The sequence below is a fragment of the Triturus cristatus genome, chromosome 1_2 (assembly GCF_964204655.1).
Source record: "Triturus cristatus chromosome 1_2, aTriCri1.1, whole genome shotgun sequence".
Taxonomy (NCBI): domain Eukaryota; kingdom Metazoa; phylum Chordata; class Amphibia; order Caudata; family Salamandridae; genus Triturus; species Triturus cristatus.
Window position 1 is genome coordinate 468282367 of NC_140580.1, and position 23038 is coordinate 468305404.

The 23038-nt window shown below is 45.8% G+C and overlaps 1 protein-coding gene across 1 annotated transcript in view; it reads left to right on the forward strand.

The window, feature by feature from the left end:
• Positions 1 to 23038, forward strand: part of CFAP46 (cilia and flagella associated protein 46) — a 1240276-nt gene that overhangs the window by 844484 nt on the left and 372754 nt on the right. The window contains exon 45 of the mRNA XM_085606190.1: positions 10209 to 10388. Within this exon, the coding sequence (XP_085462316.1) occupies positions 10209 to 10388 (180 nt within the window). The remainder of the gene's footprint in view (positions 1 to 10208; positions 10389 to 23038) is intronic.

Genomic DNA, 23038 nt, shown 5'->3' on the forward strand with positions numbered 1-23038 from the left:
CCCTGCCCCTGCTCCGCCCTTTCCTGTCGGGGCAGTCCTCCTCTTACTCCACCCACTATACTCCACCCACACAACCACTAGACCACCTCATCTCTACATCTCCCCCTTTGTTAGCAAATGAAATGAGTCACCAAAAGTTACATCTCTTCAATCAGCCGCTTGGGCTGGCGGATTGTTTGTCGTGGTCTAAGTGTACGTCCTTCAGGCACTACCATGGCGCCGGCGCCGGGTACCTGTCCCGGGCGACTGTCGCCTTCGCTCTGTGCTTCTGACAGTCGAGTTCTTGGTGGTGTCATTCGCGACTCAAGCGTCTCTTGCAGAGCTGGGCTGCACTTCTGAAAGTGGGACACGTTTCGAGTTACGCGCCTGTTGTCCGACTCCGCTGTCAGCATGGTGCCTTTCTGCCGAATGACTGTTAGAGGTTCCGCTCTGAATTTGCTATCCGTCTTCTTGCATTGCTCCTGCTTGACGACCACGCAATCTCCTTCGTGGAATGAGAGGGAACGAGCTCGTCTTCTGCCATCCGCGTACGCCTTCATGCTTTCTTTGCGAGCTTTGTCAGTGGCTTCCACTTCCCGATGGACGCGGCTGGGGGAAATGGGTCGTAGTGCTCCCTCCTAGGTGGGTATCCGGGTCCTGACTGGGCGTCCCAGCATGAGTGTGGCCGGGCATTTGCCTGTGGTGGCATGCGGTGTCGTCCGATATGCTCGGAGTACATCATTGAGTGCCGCTTGCGGGTCTTTCTTGTCCAGGGCAGCCTGTTGGAATGTCTTTTTGAGGGTGGCCATGAATCTTTCAGCTGTGCCGTTAGCCTGCGGCCATAGTGGTGTTACCCGTCGGTGTCGCACATTCATGAGTGTCAGGAAGTCACTGAATTCCCGGCCATTGAAAGGGGGACCATTGTCCGTTTTCACCTCGGTGGGTATTCCCCAGGCTGCAAAAACTTCATCCAGGACGGTGAGCGTGGCGGCCGCATTGGTGGATGGCACGAACCGGGCGATGGGGAATCGCGAGTATTCATCTATTATGACCAATACATACTTGCCCGACGGCATGGGGCCATAGAAATCCATTGCTAGTTCTTGCCATACTCCTGGCGGTAGGGGCGTCATCTGGAGCGGAGCTGGCGGCTCTCCTTGCCTTACCACTTGACATTGCAGACAGTCTTTCAGAGTGTGCTCTACCATCTTGTCTAGGAAAGGGAACCAGACACGTTCACGAAGGGCCCTTTTCGTCGTGACCACTCCTCGATGACTTTCGTGTGCCAGGTTGACGACTCCTTGCCTCAGTTGCTGAGGAATTACAATTCGGTGATCTCGTAGCAATAGGCCGTCCGTCGTAACTGATAGTTCCTCACACACATTCCGGAATGCTTGCCACTCCTGGCGCTTTGTTGTGTCACCGCTCTCGTCCTCCGAGACTTCGTGCCGCCACCGGTTTGTTCGAACTCTTCGAATCACCTGTTGCAACATTGTATCTTGCTGGGTGGCGTCCAGGATGGCCTCTAGGGGAACCGCTGGTGGCCGCGCCTGATCCACTACAAAGTGGATGTACTCATCTGCCATGGACGGTGTGTGACACTGTGAGTCTTCCGGGTGACGCGACATATAGTCGGCCGGGTTGGCTGCCTTCCCCGGCTTGTGCACAATGGTGAATGTGTATTCCTGCAGACGGAGTCCCCACCGTTCAATGCGGGGCGGCATTTTGGACCGTGGATTGCCATAGATGGTGACGAGCGCTTGGTGGTCCGTCACCATGGTGAAATGTTTCCCGTAGATAAACACGTGGAAATGTTCGCACGCCCACACTACCGCAAGGCTTTCCTTTTCCGGTTGGGAGTAGGCCTTCTCTGTGTCGGAAAGGCTCCGGCTGGCGTGGGCCACTATGTGTCGTTGGTCCGTGTCTTTGTCGTATTGGGCTAGGATGGCACCCAGCCCGACGGGGCTTGCGTCCACGGTTATTTCGGTTTTACGGTCCGGGCTGAAGTACGCCAGGCTCTCCACCGTGCCCACGGCCCTCTTTATGTCTTGGAATGCTCGCTCGCATTCGGATGTCCACTCAAACACTTGTCCCTGTTTGGTCAGTGTGCGAAGAGGGTGGCTGAGTGTGGCATAGTCCTTAATGTATCTTGAACAGTAGCTCGCCATGCCTAGGAAGGACCGCACATCACTGACGTCAAGTGGACTCCTGGTGCTGTTCAGAGTACTCACTTTGTCAGGGTCTGGTTGCATTCCGGCTCCTGAAAAGATGTGGCCAAAGAATTTCAGTTGTGACTGGTGAAACTCGCACTTCTCTCTGTTGAGCGTGAGGTTTGCTTCTAGGAGGGCATGGCAAACCCTGTCCAGGGCCGTGTCGTGGACTTGGATGTTCGCCCCGTAGACTAGAATGTCATCGCTGTAGTTCAGCGTGTTCGGGATGTGATGGATTGTTTGTCTGATAGCTTCTTGAAATATCTCTGCGGCTGATGAGATGCCAAAATTTAGCCTCTTATATCTGAACAACCCTAGGTGCGTTGCAAACGTCGTGATATATCGGGAGCTCTCGTGGAGTTCCAACTGGTGGTAGCCTTTGTTGAGGTCCAGTTTAGAAAACACCCTCGCCCCGTTGAGGGCGGCTATCATGTCACTTAAGTGGGGTCCTGGATGACGCTCTCTCTCAATGGCGGTGTTGGGCATTCTCATGTCCACGCAGAGTCGGACCTTCCCTGGTGTTCCTTTCTTCGGTACGATCACTACCGGAGATACCCACGGTGTGGCGCCCTCTGTCCGTTCGATGATGTCGGCATCCAGCAGATCTTGTAGCTCATCCTCCACCGCTTGCTGGAGGTGGAACGGTACTTTCCGCGGGTGTTGGGCAACTGGGCGGACCTGGTCATTTATGTGGAGGCGAATCTGGCCTCTGTTCATTTTGCCGAGCCCGGAAAACAGCTTCGGGAACTTGTGTATGGTGTCGTTGTCACTGTTGACGCGGTACAGAATCTCTACCAGTTTTAGCCGTTCAGCTGTTGGTAGACTGAGGAGACAGTCTGCTTCCGGCCCCTCGATGACATGAATCACGGCTGGAATAGATGTTGTTTGATGCCTCAGTGTCGTTGAGAACTTCCCAAGACATGGGAGCGGCTTCCTGGACATCCAGGTGTAGACACGGACGTGTGCTGGATTGAGCCGAGGCCGAGGGTTCATCTTCTTATACTCCGTCACTGGGATGTAGTTAAGGGATGCCCCACTGTCCATCACAAACTTCGTGGGATGCGTGCCTACGCTGATGTCCAGCCGAGGGTATTTTTTAAGCTGGTCTGGATCGGCAATCATGTTAGCATATTCCACGGAATATTCATGTTCACCTGATGGTGACTCAGAGTCTCTAGACGGTGATCTTCTGGACCACCTTGAAGACCGTGACTCCCTGCTGGACTGGGAGGACTTGGAGGAAGACTTCCGGCGGTCATGTACCGCTCGTGCGTGATGGCGGCGCGTCTCGCCTCTTGGCAACCTCGTGGAGTCTTTTTCTTTCTCCCGGCGGTATTCCCCGCACATGGTCTCAAAATGATTGTTTCGGCCACACTTGTGGCACTGCTGCCCCAGGGCCGGGCACGCTCCGATGTGTGGGAAGTCGTACCCGCATCGGTAGCACCTTCGCAGCGGCGCCTTTTTCCCATGATCCTGACGCCTGCTCCTCCTCCCCGATTCAGGTCGTCGATGGCCAGGGCGGCGGTGTCTCGATGGCGGCCGGGCGTGTCGCTCCCGCTCTCTTGACCCCCGGCGGGGGCGGTCGGTGCGTACTTGACAGGCCAACTCCTTGCGTTCCACGCGTCTCGCCTCCATCGTCTTGGCCTGCTCTTCAGTCTGATCGTGGAGCCTCGTGATCTCCTCTATTTCATCTAAGGTGTGGGTCTTCTTCAGTAGTTTCCTGCGTAGTGTCTCTGATTGACAGCCGTCAATCACACGCAGCCGTATGGCGTCGTCCGTCGAGAAAGCGTCGAACTCGCAGTGGCGCGCCAGTCGCCGCAACCGTGTGATGTATGAGCCCATGACCTCATCCTTCTCCTGTCGCGCTCTCTGGAACACGTACCGTTCGTAATCCACATTCTTCTTATGCACAAACTTCCTGTCCAGGGCTGCTCGCACACTGGCATACGTTCCCGCGTCTGCGGCGGGGAGTTCCTTTATCATCTTGCTGACGTCCTTACCCACGAGGTTTCGAAGTGCGATCAGTTGATCCTCGTCCCCTATCACTTTTGAGCCTTTGATGTAGTCCTCAAAGTCTTCTATCCATTCTTCCCAGCGAGGGCCCATGCTGCTCCCGACTACGAGCGCTAGGGGCTCTGGGGGGCGCAGGTGCGATAGTCCCATGATGATCGGCTTCGCTTCTTGGCGGGCTGGGGACTGGGCTGGGGATCCATGGTTCGACATCGTGTGGCACGTGAAATGGGTGCTGCTTCAGCACAGTACGTGTTCTGGGAATTCTTTAGGAATCTTGATTGTGTATATGCTTGTGCGCCTTGTTCAGGTTTTTTTTTTTTTTTTTTTTTCCCGTTTGCTCGTGCTTGTTTAAATTTTAGTGTTGCCTGACTTCAAAATGGCCGCTCGGGTCTGTTTTGCATGGGACGTCTGGAGACCCGCCTGACTTCAAGATGGCCGCCGGCTGGATAACGTGCATAGACCTCACACGTGTTGCCGGGCTTTCAGCTCATTCATTTCTGGACTGCGCACTGCTCAGGCGGCCTCCTCTCATCATCCGCTTCACTCAGGGCTTCACGACAGGCAGGTGGGTGAGGGAGTCTTCACGCTCGCTGCTCTAACCTGGGGACGCGCGTGTCAGCGTCGTCGTTTTCCTTCCTGCCCTTCAAGCGCCGGTCTTTTTCCAATGCAGGGCGCGTTTCGCGATCCCGCTCCTTCTGCTGCTGGGCTCTCACACGCTCCGGGCGTGTCCCGCGAGTGACGGCGCTTCGGCTGGTTTCTTCGTGTCCAGTCCTTCGCCAGTCTCGTCAGTGTGCTGGTGTTCTGGGAGAGCATCTAGCTCGATCCCACCCTCGTCGCCAGCTGTCGTGTCTTCGCAGTGCCAATGACGACAGACACGATAGCTTTACTTTAGGACTCTTTATTTTCCTGTCCTTACACCAGCATGGCCCTACTCTCCACTGCCCTTTCCCTGCCCCTGCTCCGCCCCTTCCTGTCGGGGCAGTCCTCCTCTTACTCCACCCACTATACTCCACCCACACAACCACTAGACCACCTCATCTCTACAGGAGGGTATGCTCAGACGTGAGTCCCTTGCTCATTGCACCATCAGGATTCAGGCAAGCCGGGCCGACGAAGGCTGTGATGCCAGAAACCGGTCCCCGGAAGCTTGTTTCCTTCCCAGTATAAGAATTGGCTTGGTAGTTTGGTTTGCCCTGTTCCCATCATGCACTGGGACAGGTACAGACTAATTTGCATGTAGCCAGGTTCTGAGCTGGGATGGTGCAGTGAGCTAAAAAACGGTGATGGATTAAAACCATGATCTCTTGACTTGGTAAGAGTATTCTGCATCATTCAGAAACTCTGTCCATCACCACCCCCTTTTTCCGAAATCGATTTTATCCACACTCAGTGTGGGAGGGTATGCTCAGACGTGAGTCCCTTGCTCATTGCACCATCAGGATTCAGGCAAGCCGGGCCGACGAAGGCTGTGATGCCAGAAACCGGTCCCCGGAAGCTTGTTTCCTTCCCAGTATAAGAATTGGCTTGGTAGTTTGGTTTGCCCTCTTCCCATCATGCACTGGGAAAGGTAGAGACTAATTTGCATGTAGCCAGGTTCTGAGCTGGGATGGTGCAGTGAGCTAAAAAACGGTGATGGATTAAAACCATGATCTCTTGACTTGGTAAGAGTATTCTGCATCATTCAGAAACTCTGTCCATCACCACCTCCTTTTTCCCAAATCGATTTTATCCACACTCAGTGTGGGAGGGTATGCTCAGACGTGAGTTCCTTGCTCATTGCACCATCAGGATTCAGGCAAGCCGGGCCGACGAAGGCTGTGATGCCAGAAACCGGTCCCCGGAAGCTTGTTTCCTTCCCAGTATAAGAATTGGCTTGGTAGTTTGGTTTGCCCTGTTCCCATCATGCACTGGGACAGGTACAGACTAATTTGCATGTAGCCAGGTTCTGAGCTGGGATGGTGCAGTGAGCTAAAAAACGGTGATGGATTAAAACCATGATCTCTTGACTTGGTAAGAGTATTCTGCATCATTCGGAAACTCTGTCCATCACCACCCCCTTTTTCCCAAATAGATTTTATCCACACTCAGTGTGGGAGGGTATGCTCAGACGTGAGTCCCTTGCTCATTGCACCATCAGGATTCAGGCAAGCCGGGCCGACGAAGGCTGTGATGCCAGAAACCGGTCCCCGGAAGCTTGTTTCCTTCCCAGTATAAGAATTGGCTTGGTAGTTTGGTTTGCCCTGTTCCCATCATGCACTGGGACAGGTACAGACTAATTTGCATGTAGCCAGGTTCTGAGCTGGGATGGTGCAGTGAGCTAAAAAACGGTGATGGATTAAAACCATGATCTCTTGACTTGGTAAGAGTATTCTGCATCATTCAGAAACTCTGTCCATCACCACCCCCTTTTTCCCAAATCGATTTTATCCACACTCAGTGTGGGAGGGTATGCTCAGACATGAGTCCCTTGCTCATTGCACCATCAGGATTCAGGCAAGCCGGGCCGACGAAGGCTGTGATGCCAGAAACCGGTCCCCGGAAGCTTGTTTCCTTCCCAGTATAAGAATTGGCTTGGTAGTTTGGTTTGCCCTGTTCCCATCATGCACTGGGACAGGTACAGACTAATTTGCATGTAGCCAGGTTCTGAGCTGGGATGGTGCAGTGAGCTAAAAAACGGTGATGGATTAAAACCATGATCTCTTGACTTGGTAAGAGTATTCTGCATCATTCAGAAACTCTGTCCATCACCACCCCCTTTTTCCCAAATCGATTTTATCCACACTCAGTGTGGGAGGGTATGCTCAGACGTGAGTCCCTTGCTCATTGCACCATCAGGATTCAGGCAAGCCGGGCCGACGAAGGCTGTGATGCCAGAAACCGGTCCCCGGAAGCTTGTTTCCTTCCCAGTATAAGAAGTGGCTTGGTAGTTTGGTTTGCCCTGTTCCCATCATGCACTGGGAAAGGTACAGACTAATTTGCATGTAGCCAGGTTCTGAGCTGGGATGGTGCAGTGAGCTAAAAAACGGTGATGGATTAAAACCATGATCTCTTGACTTGGTAAGAGTATTCTGCATCATTCAGAAACTCTGTCCATCACCACCTCCTTTTTCCCAAATCGATTTTATCCACACTCAGTGTGGGAGGGTATGCTCAGACGTGAGTCCCTTGCTCATTGCACCATCAGGATTCAGGCAAGCCGGGCCGACGAAGGCTGTGATGCCAGAAACCGGTCCCCGGAAGCTTGTTTCCTTCCCAGTATAAGAATTGGCTTGGTAGTTTGGTTTGCCCTGTTCCCATCATGCACTGGGACAGGTACAGACTAATTTGCATGTAGCCAGGTTCTGAGCTGGGATGGTGCAGTGAGCTAAAAAACGGTGATGGATTAAAACCATGATCTCTTGACTTGGTAAGAGTATTCTGCATCATTCGGAAACTCTGTCCATCACCACCCCCTTTTTCCCAAATCGATTTTATCCACACTCAGTGTGGGAGGGTATGCTCAGACGTGAGTCCCTTGCTCATTGCACCATCAGGATTCAGGCAAGCCGGGCCGACGAAGGCTGTGATGCCAGAAACCGGTCCCCGGAAGCTTGTTTCCTTCCCAGTATAAGAATTGGCTTGGTAGTTTGGTTTGCCCTGTTCCCATCATGCACTGAGACAGGTACAGACTAATTTGCATGTAGCCAGGTTCTGAGCTGGGATGGTGCAGTGAGCTAAAAAACGGTGATGGATTAAAACCATGATCTCTTGACTTGGTAAGAGTATTCTGCATCATTCAGAAACTCTGTCCATCACCACCCCCTTTTTCCCAAATCGATTTTATCCACACTCAGTGTGGGAGGGTATGCTCAGACGTGAGTCCCTTGCTCATTGCACCATCAGGATTCAGGCAAGCCGGGCCGACGAAGGCTGTGATGCCAGAAACCGGTCCCCAGAAGCTTGTTTCCTTCCCAGTATAAGAATTGGCTTGGTAGTTTGGTTTGCCCTGTTCCCATCATGCACTGGGACAGGTACAGACTAATTTGCATGTAGCCAGGTTCTGAGCTGGGATGGTGCAGTGAGCTAAAAAACGGTGATGGATTAAAACCATGATCTCTTGACTTGGTAAGAGTATTCTGCATCATTCAGAAACTCTGTCCATCACCACCCCCTTTTTCCCAAATCGATTTTATCCACACTCAGTGTGGGAGGGTATGCTCAGACGTGAGTCCCTTGCTCATTGCACCATCAGGATTCAGGCAAGCCGGGCCGACGAAGGCTGTGATGCCAGAAACCGGTCCCCGGAAGCTTGTTTCCTTCCCAGTATAAGAATTGGCTTGGTAGTTTGGTTTGCCCTGTTCCCATCATGCACTGGGACAGGTACAGACTAATTTGCATGTAGCCAGGTTCTGAGCTGGGATGGTGCAGTGAGCTAAAAAACGGTGATGGATTAAAACCATGATCTCTTGACTTGGTAAGAGTATTCTGCATCATTCAGAAACTCTGTCCATCACCACCCCCTTTTTCCCAAATCGATTTTATCCACACTCAGTGTGGGAGGGTATGCTCAGACGTGAGTCCCTTGCTCATTGCACCATCAGGATTCAGGCAAGCCGGGCCGACGAAGGCTGTGATGCCAGAAACCGGTCCCCGGAAGCTTGTTTCCTTCCCAGTATAAGAATTGGCTTGGTAGTTTGGTTTGCCCTGTTCCCATCATGCACTGGGACAGGTACAGACTAATTTGCATGTAGCCAGGTTCTGAGCTGGGATGGTGCAGTGAGCTAAAAAACGGTGATGGATTAAAACCATGATCTCTTGACTTGGTAAGAGTATTCTGCATCATTCAGAAACTCTGTCCATCACCACCCCCTTTTTCCCAAATCGAATCCTCTGTTGTATAAAGTACATTCTACTGTACGCCAGGACCCGCCTGGTGAACAACGGAGAGATGGTGGGCAGGGAAGCGTGCCGCAGGATGGTGCACAGCCTGCTAAGGGACTACACTGCCATGGACCAAAAGGAAAGTGAGGAGGAGGAAGAACTGTAAACAAACCCCTCCTTGCCCACTGTACTCTTTCAAATGGCGGCCCAATTAAAACCATAGCTAACCCGCGCATTGCAAATAATTATAAATCCCAAACTGATGGAATGTAAATGTCAAAGTGCATCTGAAGAAAAATTAAAGTGGACTGCCCTCCCAAAGGGGAGAGGTACCACTTCATTATAAACTATGTACTGCAAACTTTTAAGCACTTAATAAAGGTTTTTGACAAAAAAAGAAAAAAAGTGGATTGCAGAGACGCCTGTTGCTTGGTCCTAAAGCTGCAACAGCAGCATAGGGAAGGTAGAAATTAGACTCTGAGAAATACGTTGTTCAATGCAATGCTTTATTGACAATGTTGATGGTTGCAGTGCAAGCTTTTACCTTATAATTAACATTATTGAATGTTGTTATTATCCTCATTGATTCCAATGGTAGTCTGATTGTGGATTTAAAACATGAGTGATGACACTGACAAAGAATGTAGGCCTGATTCATTGATGAAGAGAACATCTCATGTTGTGATATAAATCTAGTATACTATATATGCGGGTACTGTGATAATGGGTTATGGGCTTACTGGGGATGTAGCCTGCCTGATGGTGCCACAGATGGTATTTCCATCTACCAGAGCATATATGTTTTTTTCTTAATGCATGTGTCATAAAGTACTTTTCCTTTTTCGAAGAAACAATCACTGGCTGGACAATAATTTGAGTAGTGTTGTTGCGTACCAGGGAACTGGGGTTGGTAGCCCACACAACCTCCCTTGAGTAGGCCTTAAACTGCTCTTGGCTACCTTGAGAGAGTTCAGAGCTGCACTGGGGTATTTGGTTCCCAGTAAAGAGAATGTGGCGGACCAATTACTTTTGAAGGAGTCGCATCTTTCACAGTTTATAACCCAATTTCTAACTGTGTCATTGAATTCAGAAGAATGGCTAAACGTGCAATACCGTCACTATATTCAATGGCATTGTGTTTTACAGGTGAAAAGGGAATTGGTTCAGAAGTACCTGTCTCAGGCTACAGAAGTACTGATGCAGTCTATGAACATTGCCATCAACAACCACTTCATTGCCACACTGGCTGCTGCTAGTCTTGAAACTGTATTATGTCTTGGAAATTTTGACCCAGGATCAGCCGGGATATATTTAGCTCTACATCAGGTAATTAATTAAATGGTTCTTGAACTTTTAATAATGTGTCCTGAAATACTGTACTCTAGGTAAAATTGTAAATTCTATTTTGTTGGTCAGCATTGACTCCTCTCTTGAGTAAACTATTATATCATATTTTTCCACATCAAAATATGATCTTTGAACAATTTTGAAACTTGATCTGATTAGGCGTTCCTGTGGCACCCTGTTTCTGTCAATGCTTATGGGGGGCAGGAGTGAGAGAGAGAGAGAGAGAGAGACTGCACTCTCTTTAATTCAATTGATGAGCCCTTTGGCAAACATTTTCCGTTTTCTTCAGGCTCAAATCAATAAGCACATACTTGTTTATGAGTTAGATATTAGGCTAGACCTTGTTTTCACATGCTCAACAGTCGGAAATAAAACTTGTCACATGTTTTTACTATTGGTAGAGAAATATGACCGTTCCAGACCAAGACGTTCAGGTCATGCAATGTCTGCTTTAATGCCATGAGTAAAATGACTATGATGTTCTTAACTTCAAGCGCCTCTAATGCTGAGAATATACCCTTTTGTCAGGGAAATTTAGGAGGGCTTTGTGAAATCTCATCTTTTTCTGATGAGTATCTGTAGGTAGAAGAAGCCACCAAATCAAGTTTTATGTAAAGTGTGAAAGTATGTACATAGAAATCAGCTACACATACAAAAAGTCTCAGCGATATTTAAAATCTGCTCCAAAAGAAACACTGTGGAAGCAATAAAGCTCTGAGTGAAATTAAAGTACGTGAGTGGGGCAATATGACAATTTCAATATTTATTTAGCTGCTGCATCCAGATACATTAAAAAGTGTTACAAGAAACAATAGTGGTGACATTGTAAAAAGTGTAGGACTGACCAAATAGAGAAAATAACACTTTGACAAATACAGAAAATGGGAAATTTGGAAAAGGAATTGAAAAAAGATTCAATAGCAATATATTCCACACAAATTAGTTCAGATGGAAGTGGAAGAGAAATATTTTCTGTATTTTGCAAAAGGATAAGGGGCTCCCTTGTTTTCTTTTGTTCTTTATTTTAGTAGAGGAGAGAATTTGTTCCAGAAGTTAGTTGTTGCTCAAGTTATAAATAATTGGAAGACTTGCATTCTTCCACAAGATTTATTTTCAGTATAGAACACTATGTTAAACTTCCTTGGGTATCATGTTCTTTGGTAAGCAAGGAGAAACGTAATTTGTCAGGGTTTCTCAGGATGCATACACAGCTGGTTTGGGGCATTAGTGATTGTGAATTTACAAGTGTCAGTAATGAGTTGCCTGTTTGACAGCGTTGGGTCAGTCCTGATGGACACAGGGATTTCATTCCAGATCATGGCTACTTAGATGGGGAAGACCTGGCCTGTTGCCTTGCATTATTCTTGTTTTTCTTTTGTGGACTTTTGTCTTCAGTCTGATGGTATCCTGGCTGTGGTTGTGAAGAGAGCCACCAGTGATATAGAGCATGTCAGGTAGATAGACATGAGTGCATATTGTTATGGCTTTGTAGATGATACAGGTGGGTTTGAGGATGGTGTGGAGCTACAGGATTTTTATCATGGTAGGGTAAAGTGGACAGATTTATTCAGGACCTTGATTATCCTTGATAATGCCTGTAGGATTCCCTTAAGGAGACCAGTGTAGAGTTCATTAGGTCATAGAGCAGGGCTCAATTGTTTTCAACTCTTCTGTGGGATATGAAAGTCTCAGGGGTCCAGCACTAAAGGAGCCTGTCAGATTCCATCATAGCGTCAGAGGAGACTGCATAACGTCTGAAGGGGTGGCTGCTTGACTGCAATTGGACCAGTGGCAGACACCTTTTCTGACCCAATCCAGAGCGGATGACAGTAACAGATGCATCACTGCTGGCTTGGGGAGAACATCTGGGAGAGGTGGAGATCAAAGGACTCGGGTCTCTGGTGGAGACCTGTCCCCACAACAACTTGTTAGAATTGTGGGCCAACTGTTTGGAATTGAAAAAACCTTCCAGCTGACCGTCAAGGGCTAACTGGTGCAGGTTGTCACAGACAATACAACCGCCATATGGTATTGCAACAAACAGGACAAAGTTGGGCCCTGGGCCCTGTGCCAGGGGGCCCTGTACCTCTGGAACGATCTGAAATGACAGAGCAATTTGCTGACCGGGGACTACTGACCGCATCTTTAAACACCAGGGTAGTCAGTCTTAGTTGGCGACTTCTAGTGGATTATGAATGGCAGTTACAACTGGAAGTGGTGCAGGGCTTCTCCTAGTAATGGGAAGAAACTTGTCTGGATTTCTTTGCCTGCGCTGAGAATGTGCAATGTCCACTCATTTGTGCAGCAGAGTTCCTAAGAAGTCTCTCTCTTGGAGAATCATTCCACCTAGAGTGTCCCAGGTGCTTTCCAGTTCTGCCCACATGGCATGATGATATTGTATTGAACAGCACCCTCCACTATATAGTAGTCCCCGGGGATGCTGCCATGAGCCTTTACTCAACTCCAGCAAAGAACTCAGGATCATCAAAATTCAGTCCACAGGTGTTTACAGTATTGATGCTTATCATACCTAATATACCTTACTCCATGAGAAAGCTCCCCTCGTTATCTGTAGAGACTGTAAAGGGCCTAAATTGAATCCTTTCCCAGTCAATATTGCGAAACCCCTGGAAAATCTGGAAAATGAAGAGAAAAGCCAATGGAAACTCCAGCCTCTGGCAAATTGGCTTTTCCCACTTTGTGCTAAGTGGGTTTCTTGTATTAGTGCAATGTTTTCTTTGTATCTATGTAGGGATTTGATCAGTTCCCTGGCTTTACGGCAATTGTCTCACCCTGCACTCAGACCTTTCACATCCACTTTCTTCCAGCACAATCACTGTGGAACAAATGTGTACTTAGAAAATGAGTACCTTGCCACATGAGTCTTATTACTGGCCAGCCAAACATACCACCTCTTCCACATCGAGCCCCAACTCCTGGATGAACTTGCCCCAAATTACACATCTGCTGCAAACTTAACATTAACAAGTAAATCTTGTCTACAGCTTTTGATACTTCAGCTCGAGGTCTCATTGATATCGTTTTTGCCCAAAAACATTTTAGCTTGAAAAATGTCTAACATATTGGAGAATTAATTCACTCTGTGTCCACCCTTATTTTAGTGGGGTTTTCCAATCGGTGAACAGTTCCAAACATCCTCCCAGAGTGATTACCATCTACTTTTAGGTGTATACTCATAAATTATTTACCAGAAGTCAATCTTTGAGTCCTTTGAGACCAAATTCCCTTTCATTTCCAGCAGGATAGCTTTTACATCTACTGCGTCTTAAGACTCATTCTTCTGCGTGGCATCGGGAGCATTCTCATGGGGTGGGTTGCGCTCATATGAACAGGCAGTTTTTCTGCTTCCTTCAAACACAACCTTAGATTGTCTTCAGTCCGCATTACCCATTTAGCTTATGCTCCTCTGCCCACTGTGACATTGTGGCCACCATTTCACCACCACGTCTTTTTTACCTCGCCGGGAAGCTTAGAGTTCAGCCGAGGTGCTTGATAATTCTTTTAGCTGGAGTCAATTATGTTAATGGAGTTATAGTGCACCACTATTACACTTAGTCCAGCACACATGTAGGCCAGTCCATCAGCAACCACCAGGTACACATGCAACACAGTATATTAGACTCAGTATTTCTGCGTGCAGTTAATGGGCCTTCCAGTGATCAAAGCATGTTTAAAAGCTAGCCACTCTGGTCCCCCTCCCCATCACACCTTCAGCATCCCTGGTCTTTGCCAGGATGTGTAGAGCACCTCAGAGCAGACCGCCCGATATGGGTAGGCCAAATTTCCCTCAGGCTGAGCATGATCATAAGCCACCTTGTTTATAACTTCTGGGCAACATGCACCAAACTCACCCACCTGCATGTTTCTTCAATTGAGGGCACTGGGGCCAGTCCTCATCTGGGAGCTATTCAGATTGGGACCTCTGCTGGTAGGATGCAACTGCCTGGTCCTCACACCAGAGGAGAGGTAGAGGTGCCCTCTTACAGCGCACCTTTGGCACATCCCAGGATGCAGTACTCTATTCTCCGCCGTATAACACTACCTGTACAGGCGTTCAGCATTTGCTCGCTGTGCTACAGATCTATGCTTGGTCTTAAAGCCCAGAAAACCAAAGGGGGTTCTGGCTCGTATGGCAGCAAGGCCAAACCAATTATAATGAAAGAACAAAAAACAAGCCAATGCTGCGTGTCAATTTACCTACAATTCCCGTGACCTGAATAAAACAAGAGCACTGACAACCAATTATTTCGTTGGATTTAATCCTGTGAAAAATCTTTTTAGTTCACGTTCAGAAACCCCGTGGTTGTTTCTGATTATAGACAGAATCACCTTCAGTTAACCAGACACCGTTCTACACACCCGTAAGCCTCTCTAATAATAACTAGACTACGTGTTTTTGTCGTCTCTATGTTGTATGGGTGTGTCTATTACTAATAAGGATGTAAGGTGGCGATCTTGATTAGACTCCACAGAAATAGGTAACCATGTCGGCTTTCCCTTTCTTTAGGGTTTGGGCTGAGTTCTCCGTTCCTTAGACTAAGGTAAGATTCCCTTTTTGACCATGCGGTTGTTCACTTACAAAGTGGGCCAGCTTAGTAAATCTTGTTTCTCTGCTTTGTTTGCAGTCTAATGTCGGTCCTGATGAGAATCCCTGCCAACTAAGGGATTCGAAACGCGTAGACCTTGTTTTTTCTACGGCCAATCTTGTAAAAAAACAGCATTAAGCCTCATCATTATGCACAGTAGTGGTTTGATGGCCTTTGTGTAAAGATTATTAATTGAAGATTTCTGTCGTATGTTGTATGTTATTGTGGGTGCATGAGTAGTATGAGCAGTATGAATGTTGGCCTCATGGGCGAGTGTATGAATGAACACAGTGGTGTCTAAATGTTTTCAATATTGTCATTTTCAAGTCAAGTTTTTTATGTTTTTTGTAATGAATATGTACTGTTTCAGTTAAAAATGTTTCTGAACGTGAACTAAAATGATTTTTTCCAGGATTAAATCCAACGAAATAATTGGTTGTCAGTGCTCTTGTTTTATTCAGGTCACGGGAATTGTAGGTAAATTGACACGCAGCATTGGCTTGTTTTTTGTTCTTTCATTATAATTGGTTTGGCCTTGCTGCCATACGAGCCAGAACCCCCTTTGGTTTTCTAGGTAGTCTAGCGGGTGCATACCCGCGAGGTTTGTTTGTTTTTTGTGAGGGTAAGTTGTCCTCCTCGAGGTATGCCCACTGGCTTGTGGGGACCGGATGTGTAGGTCTTCCTCGCACGTACTAAGGAGTCACGTTTCCTTTTTTGTGAATTGTGTATTTGTACTTTCGTCTTGTTTGTCTAAAGCGTCTAAAATATGTCAGAACATGACACCCTGGCATATAGTGAAGAACATATATTGAAATTACTAAGCGACCCACCATTGTTTGCGTCAGCCGCATTAAGTTCTACAGCTAAAATCAATAATGAATCTGACAGACTCATAAGGCTCAAGAAAAAACAAATAAGGACTGATTTACATGGCCATTTTCTAATCGAGCACTTGAGAGCTGGAACCATCCCAGGAGGGCTGCAGATTCGCAACGTCCCTGTAATATTTACAGACGATCCAATATACAAAAAAGGATACAGTCTAATTGAAACGAAATGTAGTAGGGACCTCATGGTTCTCACAGTAGAAACGGCTCAAAGATTGTCCAAACATCAACTAGAGGAAATCGCAACTTTGGAAAGCGAAATAAAAACAAACCAACTCATTTCGGATGCCAAATCCCTTCTAGAAAAAGTCGATAAAGAAATTCTAGAGTTTAAAGACTATTCGGTAAACCAGAAGAGTAACAAATTTGAAAAGGACAAAAGGAATTTTTCTTTGGATAAAGTCTATCCTTATTTGCAGATTGACTTCTATTCACGACCGGAGTCGCGCAAATTTCTGCCCGAATACCAGGGCAGATCGAGAAACAATTTCATCACTTTTTCGGATACAACATCATCATCAAGTGGCAGTGACATAGATAATTCGAATAACCGTTCAGACTTCAACAGAAGAGGCAATTTACAACAAAACTATCAACAACAACCGCCTTTTTTAGGGAGAGGCCAACGGAAACCTCGAGGGAGATCCAGATACACAAACCAACCATGGGAGATGTCAACAAGACGTCAGAATTACAAAAACTAAATGTCTCACCAATCTTTAATCTATCAGAAAAAGTCTTAACAGATGCAGAACTTAGCATTTTGGAAATGGGACTATCCTTTGTACCAACTAAAGGGACCAATTTTGTACAACTTAAAACAGAGTTCATCGAATTCTGCCGCAAAATTCGGCTCAAAACCTTCTTTCTTGAAAACCCCATACAAGTAAGCACAGAGACAACTGGATTAAAGAAGAAATCAAAGTTCTGCCCTTCGGCGTCAAAAGTTCCCAAAGAGGTTATAATCTTCGAAAAAGTGATCCTTTCAGCAATAGCTGAAGTTGAAAAACAAAAAAGGAAATATGTCAAACCAAATATTACCAAGGCTCAAAAAGAAGCATTACTCGACCTAAAAAGCGACCCTTCAATAATAATAAAACAAGCTGATAAGGGGGGATCCATCGTTGTATGGGCAACCGAACGATACACCACCGAAGTAAATAGACAACTTTCTAACCAATTCTGCTACAGGAGGATAACAAAAGATCCCACATGTGAATTACAGAATAAACTTTTTCACATACTACAACAAGGCTTTGATCAAGGCTTTTTGGGTAAAAAAGAATTTGAGTACCTAAAAAACATCTATCCCCGCACCCCGGTCTTTTATGTACTCCCGAAAGTACACAAAGATCAACACCATCCACCTGGGAGACCAATTGTCTCCGGGTGCGAGTCACTAACAGAACCCATTTCAAAATTTGTGGACTTTTTCTTGAAACCTTTCATGCCAGAAGTAAAATCTTATCTGAAGGATACCACCGATTTCTTAATTAAACTGGAAACAATGGATTTCGAAGAAAACTCACAATTTTTAGTGACATTAGATGTTACATCATTGTACACGGAGATCCCGCAAGAAGAAGGATTAGCAGTGATTAAAACATTCTTAGACAGCAGACCCAAACCTGAAAAAATCCCGACAGAGTTCATCATGGAGCTAGCCACGTTTGCTTTAAAGAACAACTATTTTTGCTTCAGAGAGGACTTTTATTTTCAAATCAAAGGCGTGGCGATGGGCTGTCCATTCGCCCCTGAGCTAGCGGTCCTCTATATGTCCAAATATGAAGCCAAATTTGTCCATAATAACAATCCATTTGCCGATTGTATCAGTAACTGGGTCCGATACATCGACGATGTTTTCATGGTATGGTCAGGTGATGAGCAAAAGCTACAATCCTTTGTCAATTGGCTCAACAACAGGACTCCGGATATAAAATTCAGTATGAACTGTTCCAAAACCAAAATGCCTTTCCTGGACGTTGAGGTCTACCCTACTAATGGACGTCTAATGACGACGTTATACAAGAAAGAAACTGACCGAAATCGAGCGCTACATTATTCTAGCAACCACCCACATAGTCTAAGAGAGAACTTGCCCTATGGGCAATTCCTGCGTATCCGCAGGAATTGCTCATTCAAAGACGAATATTTTTTTCATGCAGAGAAGCTTAAGGCGAACCTTCTGGCTAGAGGCTACCCGAAAAAACTTTTGAAAAGAGCCATAAAAAGAGCATGGTGGACACCACGAGAAACATTACTGGAAAGACGTGAAAAATCACAAACGGAGAGAATGGTTTGTGTCTCGACATTCAATCCAACATCAAATTGGTTTAAGAAAACTATTAATCAAAATTGGCATCTGATCAAGAACCTGGACAATACATTCAATGAGAGACCGCTATTTGCATTTAGGAAAGATAAAAACATTGCCAACCATGTAGTGCGAGCCGCACTACCTAAGACTAAAAGCACCGACATAAGAAATATGTTGTGCTTACCGCCCATAAAAGGACATCACAGATGCGGAACATGTATATGCTGCGACTCAACCATTGAAGGAAATCTATTTGCCCACAATGGGATTTATTGGAAACATGAGAGTTTCTCCAATTGTAAATCTAAGTTCGTAGTCTATGGCATCAGCTGCCCATGCAATAAACTTTATATTGGCAAGACTAATCAGGAGATAAGGTTTCGAATCCAGCAACATAAATCTCGGATTCGCAAAAATGTTCCAAATGCACCGCTAGTGAATCATTGGGTGCTGCAAAAACATACTGAAATGGATTTCAAATGGTCAGTGATATCAAGAGTTGAACAAGACCAGAGAGGTGGAGACTTGGACACTAAACTACTTCAGAGAGAAGCCATGCTCATTATCAAATTTAACACGTCGGTAGACGGACTGAATGAACTCTCCGAGATATACAACTTATGAGTGGCATCTATTCAGTTACTGAGCAAAATCTCGTCCTCACACCACAGATGTGAAACACTTCAAATCATATGCGCAGTGGTTGCCCCACGTAGCAAGACACTTCACATTAACGACTTGACTGGATTAAGTCCAACCAGCGCTCCCCACTTCGCTCTTCCACCTCTGATATAATATACTCAAGTCATATGTGCAGTGGCGGCATAATGCAGCAAGACACTTCACGCTCACGTTTTGACTTGATTCAGTCCAACTAGCGCTCTTTACCAAACATACGCGCTAGTTTTGGCGTCTCTGCAATTTGCAAACCTTTTCCAAACTACAGATTGTCCCAACACCACTGGTCAGACTATGACTCCCAGAAGCCTTTCAATCACGCCCTTTGCGTATGGTTTAAAGATGCCCTAATAGGATTACAGCTACCTAACGGGTGATTAACTCCCAGAGAAATAGAGACACGGACAACGCCGGTTCTCCAGGTAACAGTTTCTCGCTTTCAAAATAGATCACACGAACTCCGTAGGACTACCATGGCATCAGTAACCTGACGTAGCCCCTTCTTCTCTTTTAGAGACCTTGACTGTGGCATAATCCTCAAAACGGCCGGCGAAACCCACGCCGCGCTAGGTCCTGCTCTGGACATCAGACGACCGAGCAGTAGATCTTGCCTCCATTCTCCCCTCCCTTGGAGGTAAGCGCTCTGAGACCTTTTCAAAACATTTCAGGTCCACACATTGTTGGCGATAGGACGCGCCTTCATTTTATGTCGCTCTTGCTTTCAGATATCGTTCTGAACCTATCAACGCTCGGAAAACCCCGTGGTTGTTTCTGATTATAGACAGAATCACCTTCAGTTAACCAGACACCGTTCTACACACCCGTAAGCCTCTCTAATAATAACTAGACTACGTGTTTTTGTCGTCTCTATGTTGTATGGGTGTGTCTATTACTAATAAGGATGTAAGGTGGCGATCTAGATTAGACTCCACAGAAATAGGTAACCATGTCGGCTTTCCCTTTCTTTAGGGTTTGGGCTGAGTTCTCCGTTCCTTAGACTAAGGTAAGATTCCCTTTTTGACCATGCGGTTGTTCACTTACAAAGTGGGCCAGCTTAGTAAATCTTGTTTCTCTGCTTTGTTTGCAGTCTAATGTCGGTCCTGATGAGAATCCCTGCCAACTAAGGGATTCGAAACGCGTAGACCTTGTTTTTTCTACGGCCAATCTTGTAAAAAAACAGCATTACGCCTCATCATTATGCACAGTAGTGGTTTGATGGCCTTTGTGTAAAGATTATTAATTGAAGATTTCTGTCGTATGTTGTATGTTATTGTGGGTGCATGAGTAGTATGAGCAGTATGAATGTTGGCCTCATGGGCGAGTGTATGAATGAACACAGTGGTGTCTAAATGTTTTCAATATTGTCATTTTCAAGTCAAGTTTTTTATGTTTTTTGTAATGAATATGTACTGTTTCAGTTAAAAATGTTTCTGAACGTGAACTAAAAAGATTTTTCACAGGATTAAATCCAACGAAATAATTGGTTGTCAGTGCTCTTGTTTTATTCAGGTCACGGGAATTGTAGGTAAATTGACACGCAGCATTGGCTTGTTTTTTGTTCTTTCATTATAATTGGTTTGGCCTTGCTGCCATACGAGCCAGAACCCCCTTTGGTTTTCTAGGTAGTCTAGCGGGTGCATACCCGCGAGGTTTGTTTGTTTTTTGTGAGGGTAAGTTGTCCTCCTCAAGGTATGCCCACTGGCTTGTGGGGACCGGATGTGTAGGTCTTCCTCGCACGTACTAAGGAGTCACGTTTCCTTTTTTGTGAATTGTGTATTTGTACTTTCGTCTTGTTTGTCTAAAGCGTCTAAAATATGTCAGAACATGACACCCTGGCATATAGTGAAGAACATATATTGAAATTACTAAGCGACCCACCATTGTTTGCGTCAGCCGCATTAAGTTCTACAGCTAAAATCAATAATGAATCTGACAGACTCATAAGGCTCAAGAAAAAACAAATAAGGACTGATTTACATGGCCATTTTCTAATCGAGCACTTGAGAGCTGGAACCATCCCAGGAGGGCTGCAGATTCGCAACGTCCCTGTAATATTTACAGACGATCCAATATACAAAAAAGGATACAGTCTAATTGAAACGAAATGTAGTAGGGACCTCATGGTTCTCACAGTAGAAACGGCTCAAAGATTGTCCAAACATCAACTAGAGGAAATCGCAACTTTGGAAAGCGAAATAAAAACAAACCAACTCATTTCGGATGCCAAATCCCTTCTAGAAAAAGTCGATAAAGAAATTCTAGAGTTTAAAGACTATTCGGTAAACCAGAAGAGTAACAAATTTGAAAAGGACAAAAGGAATTTTTCTTTGGATAAAGTCTATCCTTATTTGCAGATTGACTTCTATTCACGACCGGAGTCGCGCAAATTTCTGCCCGAATACCAGGGCAGATCGAGAAACAATTTCATCACTTTTTCGGATACAACATCATCATCAAGTGGCAGTGACATAGATAATTCGAATAACCGTTCAGACTTCAACAGAAGAGGCAATTTACAACAAAACTATCAACAACAACCGCCTTTTTTAGGGAGAGGCCAACGGAAACCTCGAGGGAGATCCAGATACACAAACCAACCATGGGAGATGTCAACAAGACGTCAGAATTACAAAACTAAATGTCTCACCAATCTTTAATCTATCAGAAAAAGTCTTAACAGATGCAGAACTTAGCATTTTGGAAATGGGACTATCCTTTGTACCAACTAAAGGGACCAATTTTGTACAACTTAAAACAGAGTTCATCGAATTCTGCCGCAAAATTCGGCTCAAAACCTTCTTTCTTGAAAACCCCATACAAGTAAGCACAGAGACAACTGGATTAAAGAAGAAATCAAAGTTCTGCCCTTCGGCGTCAAAAGTTCCCAAAGAGGTTATAATCTTCGAAAAAGTGATCCTTTCAGCAATAGCTGAAGTTGAAAAACAAAAAAGGAAATATGTCAAACCGAATATTACCAAGGCTCAAAAAGAAGCATTACTCGACCTAAAAAGCGACCCTTCAATAATAATAAAACAAGCTGATAAGGGGGGATCCATCGTTGTATGGGCAACCGAACGATACACCACCGAAGTAAATAGACAACTTTCTAACCAATTCTGCTACAGGAGGATAACAAAAGATCCCACATGTGAATTACAGAATAAACTTTTTCACATACTACAACAAGGCTTTGATCAAGGCTTTTTGGGTAAAAAAGAATTTGAGTACCTAAAAAACATCTATCCCCGCACCCCGGTCTTTTATGTACTCCCGAAAGTACACAAAGATCAACACCATCCACCTGGGAGACCAATTGTCTCCGGGTGCGAGTCACTAACAGAACCCATTTCAAAATTTGTGGACTTTTTCTTGAAACCTTTCATGCCAGAAGTAAAATCTTATCTGAAGGATACCACCGATTTCTTAATTAAACTGGAAACAATGGATTTCGAAGAAAACTCACAATTTTTAGTGACATTAGATGTTACATCATTGTACACGGAGATCCCGCAAGATGAAGGATTAGCAGTGATTAAAACATTCTTAGACAGCAGACCCAAACCTGAAAAAATCCCGACAGAGTTCATCATGGAGCTAGCCACGTTTGCTTTAAAGAACAACTATTTTTGCTTCAGAGAGGACTTTTATTTTCAAATCAAAGGCGTGGCGATGGGCTGTCCATTCGCCCCTGAGCTAGCGCTCCTCTATATGTCCAAATATGAAGACAAATTTGTCCATAATAACAATCCATTTGCCGATTGTATCAGTAACTGGGTCCGATACATCGACGATGTTTTCATGGTATGGTCAGGTGATGAGCAAAAGCTACAATCCTTTGTCAATTGGCTCAACAACAGGACTCCGGATATAAAATTCAGTATGAACTGTTCCAAAACCAAAATGCCTTTCCTGGACGTTGAGGTCTACCCTACTAATGGACGTCTAATGACAACGTTATACAAGAAAGAAACTGACCGAAATCGAGCGCTACATTATTCTAGCAACCACCCACGTAGTCTAAGAGAGAACTTGCCCTATGGGCAATTCCTGCGTATCCGCAGGAATTGCTCATTCAAAGACGAATATTTTTTTCATGCAGAGAAGCTTAAGGCGAACCTTCTGGCTAGAGGCTACCCGAAA